At 38.1% G+C, this 15214-nt stretch overlaps 1 protein-coding gene across 1 annotated transcript in view; it reads left to right on the top strand.

Moving 5' to 3' along the window:
- DGKH (diacylglycerol kinase eta) overlaps positions 1 to 15214 on the top strand; it is a 263268-nt gene that overhangs the window by 189195 nt on the left and 58859 nt on the right. Inside the window, exons 7-13 of the mRNA XM_078853169.1 lie at positions 1446 to 1552; positions 2279 to 2404; positions 3329 to 3431; positions 5258 to 5420; positions 9838 to 9952; positions 10224 to 10363; positions 12522 to 12609. Of these exons, the coding sequence (XP_078709295.1) occupies positions 1446 to 1552; positions 2279 to 2404; positions 3329 to 3431; positions 5258 to 5420; positions 9838 to 9952; positions 10224 to 10363; positions 12522 to 12609 (842 nt within the window). The remainder of the gene's footprint in view (positions 1 to 1445; positions 1553 to 2278; positions 2405 to 3328; positions 3432 to 5257; positions 5421 to 9837; positions 9953 to 10223; positions 10364 to 12521; positions 12610 to 15214) is intronic.

The raw sequence follows: 15214 nt of genomic DNA, 5'->3' as shown, positions 1-15214 counted from the left end.
CCTCAAGAGGAGCTGAGCGCTTTTGGAAATCTGTCACCAATGTGGGTACTGAGCATTTTTGAGAATCTGGCCCTATTCCTCTGGCTAAGGAGGGCTAGATATAGATACCGCTGGAGCCCATGAAACTACTGCTACTGCCCATGCTCTCATAAAGCTTTTATGGTTATTGCAAATATAATTTATATAAAGTTCTATAAATGGAATGATCTCATATACTTCCACTAACAAAGACTCAAATGTAATCCATCAGTCTGTTTGGTACAATATGATTTCATTACATGGTATGCTAATTATATCAAACAAAACAAAAATTATTCAGATTTTTAAAATAAAGCCACATGCACGAGGCATATGTATAATATATTTAAAAAAACTATGGATTTTCCAAATAAACCTATTAAAAATTAGGTTTGTCCTTACTCAGGTAACCTATGAGAATCAACAATAATCCCCAGCCTATTGAATAGACAAATGCCCTCCTAATCCTCCACCTTCTCAGAAGTCTACGAAAACAGGCCTTCTATTGTGCCGCAAAGGGCTATGTTGGACAAAGAGGAAAGTTTGCTCCAGTATAAAGTTCCTTCTCTGCAAATGCCCGGCAAGCATTTCCTTCACATTTAAACCAGAGCGCTAGCTGCTCAAATGCCTCAGGTGATTTCAGCTGCTGCTGTCACACAGAGACACAATTTCTCAGGTAGCCAAGACTCAAACAATTACATTTTTATAGGTCAAAATAAGTACACTGAATTGCACTTGGAAATTTAATTGGAAGCCCCTGTGAATCTCAGAGGACAGATATAATATGCTCCTTCCATGAATAACTAAGCAAATTTGACTATTGCATTCTGCATCTGTTTAAGTTTCCAAATGGTCTCCAAATATAACCTCATGCAGAGTATTCCAATTGCAGTAATTCAGTTTTAAGGTGACAAAGCCATTGATAAATGTAATGAGGGTTGCATTCAAAATATATCGAGCAAGACATTTATGCTGTCTTTTATAATGGCAATTGAAAATTTTTTTAAAAGCTACAGTATAAAACAATTGCATTTTTAAAAGTAATTAAAATAACTAAAGTTTTACAGATGAATAGTTGAGAAGAGCAAGACTACTTAAGACTGCCATTCCATGGTTTGTCTGTAGATCTTACAGAATTTCAGAGGACACAGAATAGTGAGTAATCTTGCAGCCAGCAAACAGCAGTCTGTAATTCCCTAGACGCAGTTCAGCAAGTAAAAGGCAGAGTGAGAGTTTGAACTCTGAATTTTCTTTATTTTAATTAGTTTGTGTTTTGTCTGAAACAGTACATGAACATGTACTCCTCTGTTTTATGGAGTGATTTGAATTTGACTGAATTTCTGAAAATTTAACTGTTGATGTAATGCTTGACAGAGACTGCAATCAGGGAGTAGATAATATAAAGTGCATTTGTCTCTTTTTTCTAGTGTGTAAATTTAAAGCACATAAAAGGTGTGCAGTCAGGGCAACAAATAATTGCAAGTGGACTACGTTAGCCTCTATTGGGAAAGATATCATTGAGGACGAAGATGGTGTAAGTATTATTCAGGCTTTCAATACTTCACAACAGTTAATTGTTTGGTGGGTATTTTATTTTATTTTTTAATTGGCAAGTATAGAAATGTTAAGTGACCCATTAAAGTTAATGGTAGTTAGCTGTATTGCTATAGATACTATATTAAAAGCCTGATAAAGGGGCTCTTCAGGAGATGCATTTACCATCAATGGGCTCTAGAAGGAAGAATTCCATGTTACAGAATTCTGGGGGAAGTATGGACGGATCCTCTGAGCTTTGAGAATTGCTGTGAGAAGCCCCTCTCTTTCTCACCTCAAACTTGAGCAAAGAAGTTGTATTTGTGTTAGTCTTGTTGATATGCTGTTTTCTTGGCCTGCTTTGTCTACTTGTAACTGACACCAGTTCTCCAGAAGATCTGTTTGGAATTCATTGACATACAGCTTGTAGTTCTACTGATACATGTAACTGTTAAAATTAAAAGTAGAAAATGTAACAGTTTTTTTGTGAGTTGTGTCAAAGTAGATGAGTTAAATTTACAGCCACTGGCATATAATTCTTTTCTAGAAGATTAGTGCTAGAATTGCCAAAAATATGCATGCATACAGAAATTTACATATCTAGATATTGGTGCAAAGAGTAAATTAGAAGAAAGTTTCAGGAGGATGCTGAATTACTGATCTTTTTGTAGTTTTAATGGCAAATTTCCGTGTAATGGTATTTAACTTTATAACAACTTCCTCACAGATAGCTATGCCTCACCAATGGTTAGAGGGTAATTTGCCTGTTAGTGCCAAATGTGCAGTCTGCGACAAGACCTGTGGCAGCGTTTTACGCCTCCAAGATTGGAAGTGCCTCTGGTGTAAAGCTATGGTAGGTATCATATGGCTTGTAAAAATGTCTTGGATTCTGCCAGGATGGTTATTTACCCATTATTCTCATTTTTCATTATTTAACCTTTTGGAAGGGAAGGGGACCGATCAGTTCATAGTGAGTGACCTGGACAGATGTGTAACATTCATAATCTAGAATGTCTCTCCCACTTGTCTGTTGTTTTTAATAGGTCCACATATACAGGTTTTTCTTTAATAGTCCTTGCTACGTATCATGTATCCTTTGCATTTCTCCTAACTCCCTGAGGCCATGGTCTAAAGCTCACTGAAATCAAAGGGAGATTTTTTGCTTTTACTTCAATGGGCTTTGGATCAGGCCCTTAGTACTTCATCCTATACTAGAGGCCCATTGTGTTTCGAGCAGGTCATCTGCTTGAATAGTTGGTGACATACTCTGTGCCCCTTATAATTATATGTATGTCTATCATTTTGGCTTCCTAGTCTCTTCTAATAAATATAAAACTAATTGTCTTTAATCTATCCTGAAATATATAATTGCTGAGACTTTGTTTCCCTTGTTCCTATCTTCTGTAGTATTCTTCATGTGGTATAGATTTAAATTCTCCATCTTTCTATCACTGTCTTCTCATCAATGTATAATTGCATTTTTTCCCTTGATGCCTTTATCTCTTGTTAGCTTCTCTCCTGCAATTCGGTGCTTTTCCTAGAAGTGGGAAATCGGCAGAATTTTTAAGTATAGTAGTGCATTCAGAATATTTTGTTTAGAAATAGATAACTAGATCTATGGTTTAATGTTTGTATATGTTTGAATATACTGCAATATAGTCTGTTATACATTACCCCATCTCTGAATAATATCTAGCTACTGTATCTATTGCAATTTTACCATAAAATGAGATTATATGTTGGGAAGCAATTATTCATTTAACTTATTTTTCCTCAGGTTCACACTGCCTGTAAAGATCTGTATCCTCATAAATGTCCGCTTGGACAATGTAAGGTATCCATCATACCTCCAACAGCACTCAACAGCATAGATTCTGATGGTACGTAGTATAACGGGGCCATTAGTAGGAATTCTGCAGTTATGGTTTCACTGAGATTTCTACCTGAAGCAGGGCTAAAATCCCTCTTTTTCACAGATAAATTTAGTCTCCAAATTTAGCACAATAACTCTTCAGATGGTAATTGAATTTTCCATGTAATTATTTTTTAGAAAAGTCCGTACTAGCTTACAGAGGAAGTATTATTAACTGCTCCCCTTTAAAAATTCTGTTCTCATGTTTCTCTGGGATCCACCAACGAAACAACCAGAGTCCTTGAAAACTTCACACACATGCATTCTGACATGGGCCACTTTCAAAAAACACAAAGAATGATTTTTTTAACTCAAAATTAAAGAGTTTGTGTTATGCAGATTAGCTTACTGAACTCCTCAGATGCACTCTCTTCTGATGTTTTTGAGGATAAAAAAAATAGTTTCCATTTTCTATCAAAATTTTATTTTAATCAGAAACATGAACAGATCACCATTAAAGGTAGTGAAAATTGAAAGGTGCGCATTGCTTGTTCGGGACAGAGATGAGCTTGACTGTAGGTGTGGGAAAGAAGGTGAAGCTGAGGTTGGGAAGATGAATTGTTGAGTGGAGTGTTGAGAAACAACTGTTTTATTATATTTTTTTTTATACTTTGTGTTGGTGGCATATGCAACCCAACTACCTTACCTCTAAGTTAGGCACTTTTTTTTGTATGGGATTGATATAAATGACTGAATACTGGAGATGTTCACTGACTCTGAACTTGCTGTCTAATGTCTTTGGCTGAAGCAGTGAAATTGCTGCTATTTATTATTCATGCTAAGAAGATTGCTTTCATTATAAGTGCAATTAGATTGCTTACCATTAAAAAATATTGTTTTAAATTATGCATTAACAGAAAGTGGAATTATATTAAACTTCTTATACTTTCAAAGTCCATTTTTTTAATTCATTAGAACTGATAAGATTTTTAGCTTTCAGATTTCTTTTTAGACAATTAAAAAGAGACAATTGCTTTATTCTTGTCTGAAATGAGAGTCAAAACCTGGCCACATATGGCCTGATTCAAAGTGGTGCTGAGTATCCATAACTCCCATTGGGCCCTCAGTGAATGTGATTTTCATGACAACACTGTCCATTAGCACTGTTTACTAAAGTCCTGATCCAAAGCCCATTGAAATCAATTGAAAGTCTTGCAAAGACTTCAGTAAGCTTTGGATTAGACCATAAGGGTGTGTTGTTCTGTCCTTCCATTATAATTCAGCTGTATGAATTCAGTCTGAAATAAAAGTTTCCATGCAAAGTCTCAGTTGGTAGTAATTTAACAATATAACATTTTGTTGAAATGTATGGGGGTTCTTAGATTTGGTGGGAATGGGAACTTTTGTAGATTGGAGGACTCAATTGACACTACTGCACTCTGGTGCAACTTAATGGAAGCTTTAAAAAAAAGTCAGAAAAAATTATGTTTTATATCTGGAAAATGTATTTGATGGTATGGTGATGTGTGTTGGAAAAAATTGCAACATTCCATCAACCCACATTTTTGCTGTGGAAAATAAAGCTATTTTCTTTTGTGTTTTGCTAACTTTAGACAAAAAATTCAGGTAAAAATCCAGGAGACAAAAAGCAAAGTAGTAAATTTGAAGTAGATTTAATATAACAGTGCTATTCTCCTTCAGGCTAATACTCAATTCCGTTTTTGCATTTATGCATCATATGATAGCATCCCTTTTGTCCTTTCATCCATTTTCCTCCTCTTTCTCGTGATTTCTCTTAAATGTGTTCATATATAAAGATCTTATTTATTTCATTCTTTCTAACTTTGTTCACAGGATTCTGGAAAGCCACATGCCCGCCATCCTGTGCCAGTCCTCTTTTAGTTTTTGTTAACTCAAAGAGTGGAGACAATCAGGGAGTAAAGTTTCTTCGTCGATTCAAACAGTCGCTAAATCCAGCTCAGGTGTTTGATTTAATGAATGGAGGACCTCATTTAGGGTAATGAACTTTGCAATCTTGAGCAAGCCTTTTCAAAGGGAATTGAGTACAAAGTGACTCAGTTGTTCCCTAATTATAGTATTTTTTTACAAATCTCTGATATTTGCTTTCCTATTAACATTTGTAATGGATAAAGTTAAAAATTTAAAACACCAGTCACCTGTAACTTCATTATCAGTTCTGTGGGTGTGTAGGATTTTATTTATATTTTAATAAAGATTCACTTGAAATTAAAGATTTATTCATATTTCTCATGGACTGCTGGCTAGCTCCAGGCTGTGGTCTCTATGGCTGTGTCTACACAGCCTGCAGCAGTGACAGACTGGGGCTTGTAGAGCTTGTGCTAGCTCTCTAAAAATAGCTGTGTAGACAGCGCTTTGAAGTTTTGACTGGGGCTGGAGCTCGGGCTCTGAAGCCCAGGGAGGGGGCTGATCTGCCACAGGCTGTGTAGACATACCTACTAAGGCCCTGATTTAGGAAAGCAGTTAAGCACATGCTGAAGTGCTTTCCTGAATCAGGGCATTATACACAGCTGAAAGAAATTTGTTCTTTTTTGTGTGTATTTTCAACATACAGTTCAGCCCTGATTGGCAGCTCATTGTGCATATCTATGTACAGAAATATGTATGTGTAACTATTTCTGTAATGTCTTAAAATAGCTTTAGAATAATATTCTAAAAAAGCTTTAGGGCAGGTCTGTACTACCGGTAAAGCTGATCTAACTTACGTTACACAGGGGTGTGAAAAAGCCCCTGCAAGAGCAACACAAGTTTCGCACTGTCCACACCAGTGCTATGTCAGCAAGAGATGCTCTCTCACGACATAGCTTCTGCTTCTTACCGCAGTGGAGTAATTATGCTGACAGGAGAACGCCCTCCCATTGGCATAGCGGGCCTTCACCAGGCATGCTACCGCAGTGCTGCTGGATCAGTGCAGCTGCCCCGATGTAGCGCTGTAGTGTAGACTTGCCCTTAGAATTTTGGACACAAATGGCACTTTGAAAATACTGTAGGTAATCATGTGGTTGGTTAAGTACAATAGCTTTTCACTACTAGAGACCTAAATTCAGGTTACAGTTTAGGTCACAAATGCAAATGAGTTATTCTGTGAGCTTTATGCAGAATTTATCATGTCTTTGTTTGAGACAAAGCCAGGACTGAAATAGCAGAGGTAATGCAAGACAAGGTTTAAGTAAATTGGTAGAGATATAGGAGGGAAACTTGCCCAGTCTTTGCTATATTTCAAGCTACTTCAATGCTTTCATAAAATACTAAATTTATATACAAATGTTTGTGACCTAAACCGATTCCATTCAAATATTGCTTTGTGATTAAATGGCCTAGTCATGTCAGGTAACACCAAGTGAATATATTGATTTTACATTTTTAAAGATGCAGAAGTGGGAGTGCTGAGAGCCATTGAATGAAACTGTAAACGTTGTATATAATAGAAACCACTACAAGGCAGGGGTGCTACTCTACCCCCTCACCCCTAGTTCTAGCACTTACGTGCAGAACTATGTTTCTATGATAAAAATTTAAAAATCCCCCCCAATAAAAAAATGCATGTATCTATATTTATATTCTCTATATCTATATCTGTAACTCACTTTCCAGCAAAAAGAAAAGGAGTACTTGTGGCACCTTAGAGACTAACCAATTTATTTGAGCATAAGCTTTCGTGTAGCTCACGAAAGCTTATGCTCAAATAAATTGGTTAGTCTCTAAGGTGCCACAAGTACTCCTTTTCTTTTTGCGAATACAGGCTAACACGGCTGTTACTCTGAAACCTGTCACTTTCCAGCATAACCCTAATTTAGATCCAGACTTAACTTAAACATCCTTTCCACCTAATATTTCACAGCGGTCTCTTGCCAGAGGAAAGAGAGAGGAAGCTTCAATTGAATTGGACAAGCCATTTTTGAGAGATGAAAATTTGAAAAATGAATCTTAAGTTTTTTAAAAGTCTGAGGTTTTTGTAAAGTTGTATCTCAAAAGCACCTTGGTTTAAATACTTGACACAGTACTAAAGTTGGGAGGTGATTCACTATGGCAGTGGTTCCCAAACAGGGGTCTGTGGCACCTGGTCTATTAGGTGATGCTGATAACTTCTTGTTTTCAGCTATTAGAAAGGCAAAATCTGATTCTCTGTATAGTGTGCTTCTGGAGGATTATTTCTGTTCCTGGCATGGCAAATATCATTTTGGCATCAGCTTTGTGATTCCAAACACTGTTTGAGAAAAGTAATATTGTCTTGTTTTGAATATACATCTGCCTATTATACAAGATTCATTATTTTCATTAGAAATGTCAAACACTTCATAGACTATCAGGGTTGGAAGGGACCTCAGGAGGTTATCTAGTCCAACCCGCTGCTCAAAGCAGGACCAATCCCCAATTTCTTCCCCAGATCCCTAAATGACCCCCTCAAGGATTGAACTCACAACCATGGGTTTGGCAGGCCAATGCTCAAACCACTGAGCTATCGCTCCCCCCATGTACACTGGCCAAACCGGACGGTCTCTGTGCAAAAGAATAAATGGACACAAATCTGACATCAGGAAGCTTGAATTAATGTGCAAACTAGATACCATTAACTTGGGTTTGAATAGAGACTGGGAGAGGCTGGGTCATTACACATATTGAATCTATTTCCCCATGTTAAGTATCCTCACAGCTTCCTGTCAAATGTGCCATCTTGATTATCACTACAAAAGTTTTTTTCTCCTGCTGATAATAGTTCATCTTAATTAGCCTCTTACTCCACTTTTTCATGTTCTCTGTGTGTGTGTGTGTATATATATATATATATATATATATACACAGATACAGTGACAAAGCTCTGTCCTTGCCTCTATGGGTCCCGCATTTCCTGGCAGATTTCATTAGCCTCAGAGGCTCACTGTGACCATCCACATAACTCTTCTCTCTCTAGAGACAAGGGTCACAGTCTACTGAGCCATTTTCATCATAAGCTAGCGAGGGAGATGAGGAGAAGTTATCCTTCCTTGCACAGTCTCTGTTGTCTCCCAGTCTCAGTGATTAATCAGGAGGCAGTGGCGGGGGGAAAGAGCCCGGGCCCACCCTCTACTCCAGGCTCCAGCCCAGGGACCCTAATAGTATCCGCTATGGTAGCTGACCTTTTAGAAACATGACATGAACAATTCCCTGGGCTACTTCCCCCACAGCAGCCCTCACTTCCTCAAGCTCCACTTCACCCTTACCTCAGGGTCTCCTCCTTTGTGCCTGATATGGTGTATACTTCTCAGTTTCTCCAACAGCACAACTTCCTCCCACAGCTCCTGACATGCACAACCACCTGACTGACTGGGAGGCTTTTAACTGGTTTCAGCCAGCCCCTGATTGGCTTCAGGTGTCCCAATCAACCTAGCCTTCTCCCTGCCTTCTGGAAAGTTCTTAATTAGCCCCAGGTGTCTTAATTGACCTCGAGCGGCTGCCATTTCACTTATCCTGGTACCAGGGATTTGTTTAGCCTGAGCTAATATATCTATCTCCCACTACTTTTCAAAAATCTGACATTCACATTATATGCTTCTTTTAGAAATAATGCTAAGATGATATGTGTTCTGGAAAAAAAAAATGCACAAAAATACCCAGCACTATTTTTATCATTTAAAGAATCGGTATTTTTTTAGCATTTCTCCCCTTATTTTCTCTGTTTTCCCATTCCTGCTTTCTCTCCTCTTTGATCTCTATTTCTTCATGTCTCCTTCTCCTTTCCTCTTAGTCTCTCCTCTCCATTTGTTCTCTGTCTCCTCTGTCCTCCTTTTCTTTATCCCCTACGGAGAGTATTGTATTGTATATCTTGGCAGAATTTGGAGAACTGAAGGAACTGGAGGCAGGTAAAGTCTATGAGTAGAAACAAGATATTGTTTGAAGATCCAGTATGAAATATATTTGCTCTGTTTGCCTTATATACTCATGAGCACCATGTCATGTATAGTCATTGATTTTCCTTTGGTTTAGAAAAGTCACAAGTTGGCAAGGGACATCCACATTCTGGACCACACCCTGCAGTCATTACTTAACCTTTACTGGTGTAAAACTCCCATTGACTGCCATGGTGCCTCAAACATCTGACTTTGATTTGCATTCTCAGAGCATGGACTCTATGGTTTGCCCAGTATTCTGACAAACCTCATTTTTAAAAAACCTGAAAACTGTGCATGATATCTTAAAGGGAAAAATTTCATTAAAATTCTGCATGTTATTTCCCAGAAAATGTGGTAGAGTATATTATAACAGACAACGTATAAGTTACATATGGTGAAGTAGTTGGACTTATCTATATCCCTATTATCATAAAAGCAAAAGCAGGCACCTATGTACTCCACAGGCATTTTCACTGAATATCCATTAATGGGCATGAATTCTAACCAGTTGCATTTTCCCTTCAGTTTACGGTTATTTCAGAAGTTTGACAATTTCCGGATTCTTGTATGTGGTGGAGATGGAAGCGTTGGTTGGGTTTTGTCAGAAATTGATAAACTCAGCTTGCACAAACAGGCAAGTGTATGTACTTACTTTTTTTTTCTCCCTTTTCCCACAGATAAATAGGTAGGTAGGTAGAGAGAGGGCCAAATCCTGTAGTCCTTACTTAATCAACACTCCCACTGAAGTTGCTGGGAAATTTGAACTGAATATAGACCATAGGATTTGACCTACAGGTTTGAATTAGTAATCAGCTATATAATTAACATTTGCTTCTTGAAACATTTGTGTTAGTTCATGCTTCCAGTTCTTTTAGTTGCAATAAAAGATTTGTTCTTTTGCTGTATTTCAGTGTCAGCTGGGAGTGCTTCCCCTTGGTACTGGAAATGATCTTGCCCGTGTCCTTGGTTGGGGAGGGTCATGTGATGATGACACACAACTTCCTCAGATTTTGGAAAAGTTAGAACGAGCCAGCACTAAAATGTTGGACAGGTAAAAATATAAGTATGTATGTGTATTTGTGACAAATTTCAGAAACATTTGCCTGGGTTTCTAATGGCCTAAAACTCTTTCTCAGCGGTTTAATTGTTGTTTGTTTAAACAGCTTAAAAGGTAGCACATTAACAAAACCCATCACCAGTTGAGTTCATTTTCTTAGTTCTGTTAAGACTTTCTTGGTCCAAAAGCAACTGTTCTCCCTCTTCCTTGTTTTGCATGAGAGCTGCATGCCAGCTGTGTTCATTCATATAGCAAAGGAAGATCTTTGAGTTTTTAAAAAACAAATTGGCTGTGCTGACAATCCAAGGAAGACATCATACCCTATTGTTTATTAGTGTGTATATGTGTTTTGTACACGTGTGTGTATGTATGTGGATATTATAAAATAACTACATACTACCCCCATTCCCATGTCTCACACAAAATCAGGAGTCCTTTTTAATGTGAACTCCTCATCTGATCACTTAATCATTTTACAACATAAAAAAGTTCTTGTTATTGATCCTTAGTAATAACTTTAATGTAGGCATTCAGAAACGTGCCTAGAAGACTATTAATAAATCACTTTTTTCTGTTTTAATTAAAAAAAACTTGGTCACTTCTCCCCATAAATTCCATAGACTGTTTCCAAGGTCATTTTTTGGCAATTGCTTGCTTTCTTTTGCATATATTGAGGCATTTTAGTTTTAGCAGTTTCATACTGTCAGTGCTATGCAATACTGTGCTATGCCAGAAAGAAGTTGGTATTAATGAAGATTCGTTGTCCCAGAACTGTTCTAGATTGAGGTGTCAGTTGAGGAGATTTTGGAATAAATTGATAAACTAAACAATAACAAGTTACCCGGAGCAGGTGGTATTCACCCAAGAGTTCTGAAGGAACTCAAATGTGAAAATGCAGAACTACTAACTATTGTACGTAACCTATCACTTAAATCAGCCTCTATACTAAATGACAGGTGGATAGTTAATGTGACACTAATTTTTTTAAAAACAGCTTCAGAGGTGATCCTTGCAGTTACAGGCCAGTACGCCTAACTTCAGTACCAGGCAAATTGGTTGAAACCACAGCAAAGCATAGAATTATTAGACACAGATAAACATGGTATGTTGGGGAAGAGTCATTATGGCTTTTATAAAAAGAAGTCATGCCTCACCAGTCTATTAGAATTCTTTGAGGGGAGTCAACAAACATTTGGACAAGGGTGATCCAGTGGATATAGTGAACTCAGACTTTCAGAGAGCCTTGGACAAGGTCCCTCACCAAAGGCTCTTAAGCAAAGTAAGGAGTCATGGGATAAGAGGGACAGTCCTCTCAAGGATCAGTAACTGGTTAAAAAATAGAAAACAAAGGGAAAGAATAAATGGTCAGTTTTCACATGGAGATAGGTAAATAGCAGAGTTCCCAAAGGATTTGCACTGGGAACAGAGCTGCTCAACATATTGCTAAATGATCTGGGAAAAGGGGTAAACAGTGAAGTTGCAAAGTTTGCAGACTATACAAAATTACTCTAAAATACTGGGTTAGGTGGACCATTGGTCTGACGCACCATGGCCATTCTTATGTTCTTATCTCAAAGTGGTTTAGAAAGGAAAGTAAGTATCATTAGTCCTCTTTTACAGATGGGGTTACTGAGGCACAGAGAGGTGTGAAGTGACTTTCCCAAGGTTACACAGTAGGTCAGTAGCAGAATTTGGGAATACTAGCCAGGTCTCCTGACTTCCAATCCAGAGTCGTATCCAGTGCACCACACTACCTGCTATAAGTATCTGATGCATAATGAAAGTTGATGGGAAGTTTTTATACAGGAAGTAATTTGGATATCATAGGTAATACATGTTAAATAATTAAACAGTGAATTGTTGTGAGATGACAACAAATTCTCATAGCTCAGTGCCTTGACTTCAAGACTTGCTGATAATTCACAACTCCCACTAACTTTCTAATAAGAGTTTTTGTTGTTCAGCATGCGCAGGGTGAAATCCTTTTTGAGGCTGAAAACTCCAGGAAAGACCCCTGATGTGTGTTATTATTTAGTAATTGGTCACTGAATTTTCTTTCTGTTGACAAGTGGAAGTGTTTGTTTTGTGGATGTTCTTAGAAGACTCTGATAATTTGGAAAACTTCAAAAGCTGCTGCTTCTATTTCCTTCAGATGGAGTATAATGTCATATGAACTGAAATTACCATCAAAGCCTTCTATTCTTCAAGTTACTCCAGAAGAGGAATCTGGGGAATGTCAGGTGAAGCTTTATTTTACATACACTTAGCTATTTGAGTGACAACACTGAAAAGATAACGAAAACAGTTCTGAGAAGTGATACAGGAAATAAGAAGTCTCTTTAATTGCTCTTTAAGTCAGATCTAGTTCATGTCATAAGTATATAATATAATAAGGTTTCCATTTCTTGGTTAAAATATTTCATATGATTTTTCCAAAAAAGAGTGAGGTGAGTGGATGGCCCTCATCAGAGGGATCAGAAATAACTCATACCAACAGTGCAATAATTTTCTTGTAAAAGCAAACATTTACTAGTATATCTTGAATTTGGGAAAAATTAAATGAGAGGTTTTTTGGGAAGGAATCTGCTTTCTTGCCAAGAATAAAGGCATTTTGGACCTGATGAAAGTGACTTACAGGACTTCATGTTCTCCTCTCCCCTTTTTGTCCATTCAGAAGTCTCCAAATAATTGCTAGGCTGGGAATATCCTAATACAGCTTTCAAACTAGCTGCCTACCTCACTGCTATTGTAGCATCGATCTGGGGGTGGAATGAAGTGTTGTGATTAAATTCATGTGGTATAAAAATGTAGTTATGTCTGGAAATGGTAAAATGTCACCCTCCTGCAAGATTCCATGCAGCTATCAATCTTCACTTGAGAATGCTTGAGAAACAGAAATTAATTAGTAGGTTGCTGATTAATTTAACCATTCAAACAGTACCAAATCTATTTGGATAGTCAGGAGTTGTTAAACTCTGGGAGCTCATTAGATAACTGAGATGCAGAGAGGCTGGGGTCCCAACAGCTGAAATTCTACTGTCCTTTTGCAGTGGCGCTGGAACACGTTTTACAGTGAGGGTGCTGAAAGCCAGTGATCCCCCAACTTTTTACCTCTTCTCCCTACCCCACAGAGCTGGGGCCAGGAGCAGGGTTGTGGCTCTGGGAGGGGGGCACACAGACAGGGGTCAGGGGGCCAAGGCTGGGACCACAGCTGGGGATGGGAGCAGAGCCCCAGGTGCAAGGCTGGTGGCAGCCAGGGGACCCCGGGTGCAGGGCTGATGGCAGCTGGGGGCCAGGAGTGGAGCACCTGTATTTCCCATACCTATGGTCCTTTGCCACACAACTCTGTCACCAGTGGGATACATGTCAGTAATGCACTGCAGAGTTTAGGTATTCTTCTAACATTTTGTAGAACAGTCAGTGCCTTCAAATACATCTTCATCTTCTATAGTTAAGAAAAAGAAAATGTATGGAATGTTCCAGTTATATCTTCCTATGAAATTGTTAAATTTAGTTCCAAGTAAAGCTAAAGAAACTAATTGTAGAATACTTGTAATCTTAGTATTTAGAGACTAGGTACCATAGGCCATTTTGCTAACTGTAAGTATTCTGAATATAAAGGATCGTTTTCTTTTGGGCACCTTGAACTCCCCCACATATTAATATTTTCTGTATGGTTTAGTTTGGGTTAAACTGAATTTTAAGTATTTGAAACAGTAGAGACTAATAGACCAATCTTACATTATGTGTTGTACCAAATTGCAGCATTGATTTAAAATGGTAGATATTCACACACACACACTCTCTCATTGTCATCATAACCATTTCATTTGGGCCACATTGGGAGCTCAGACATCAGTGTTTGTTCTCCCATGCTACATTTTATTTATTTTCTCTTTAAAATTAAAGATGTTTCATATCAGAGCTCTGGAGCTAAGGTGGGTGGATAAAGGAAAAGAAGGAATTATATTTCTACTTATTCCAGACATGAATGGAAACCCAAGTAACTAATGTTTAAATCTCAAGAGCACACAGTCATTTTGAAGCAGAACTTAGATTTTAAACTAAGAGCTAGATCCATACCTGATATGGACTGCCCACCATTAGGGACAGCGTGGAGCTGCAGAGAGTGTCAGGAGGCAGAATGGCTCACTGGTGCACAGAGAAAAATCATATGCTATTAAGGTGTAGCTTGCTTCTCCTACATGCTGGTGCAGGGTGAGGTCTATGGACATGGTTCTGGTCCATGATGCCTCCCTACACCCTCCCTGAGCATAGGGGGTGCAGTTCTGTGTGATCCTTACGCAGACTGTGCAAGCGGGGGGCATGGGAGGTCTCTGTGCTCTTCCCTGAATGCATCTACATGAAGGCCAAGCAGAACTTGGTGACAAATGGTTTATTCACTAAGGGCTAGGCTTTGATAGTATACCATTTTAGAAGCCCATACTCCACTGCTCACCCTATTCACTTCAGTGGGACAACTTGTGGAATGAGGTACTGTTCAGTACTAATTAGGCTTTCAGAAGCTGGCCCTAAAACTGTGATTTATTCCCAACCCATTGATTTAGTTGCAGGGTATCTTTCACTTTTTTCTGGAAAAAAGATTCTGACTATTATAGATCTGAAATCTGTTCAGACCATCATCTAGAAAAATAGGATGATATTGTTGGCTATGGAGGGTGATAACTTAAAGGAAACCTTTAATTGGATTTTTAGCACAGAAAAAACTATCATTAATTTTTTATCCAGAAAAGAGAGAACTCTAATTCAACATCTCACAGTCACTGTGATTTTGAATATTAAATTGCAGCTAAGGGGAAGCATCTGACCTTTCTGCACTAAGTG

The sequence above is a fragment of the Lepidochelys kempii genome, chromosome 1 (assembly GCF_965140285.1).
Source record: "Lepidochelys kempii isolate rLepKem1 chromosome 1, rLepKem1.hap1, whole genome shotgun sequence".
Classification (NCBI taxonomy): domain Eukaryota; kingdom Metazoa; phylum Chordata; order Testudines; family Cheloniidae; genus Lepidochelys; species Lepidochelys kempii.
Note: the sequence above shows the minus strand (reverse complement) of the source record. Positions and strands in the feature narration are given on the sequence as shown.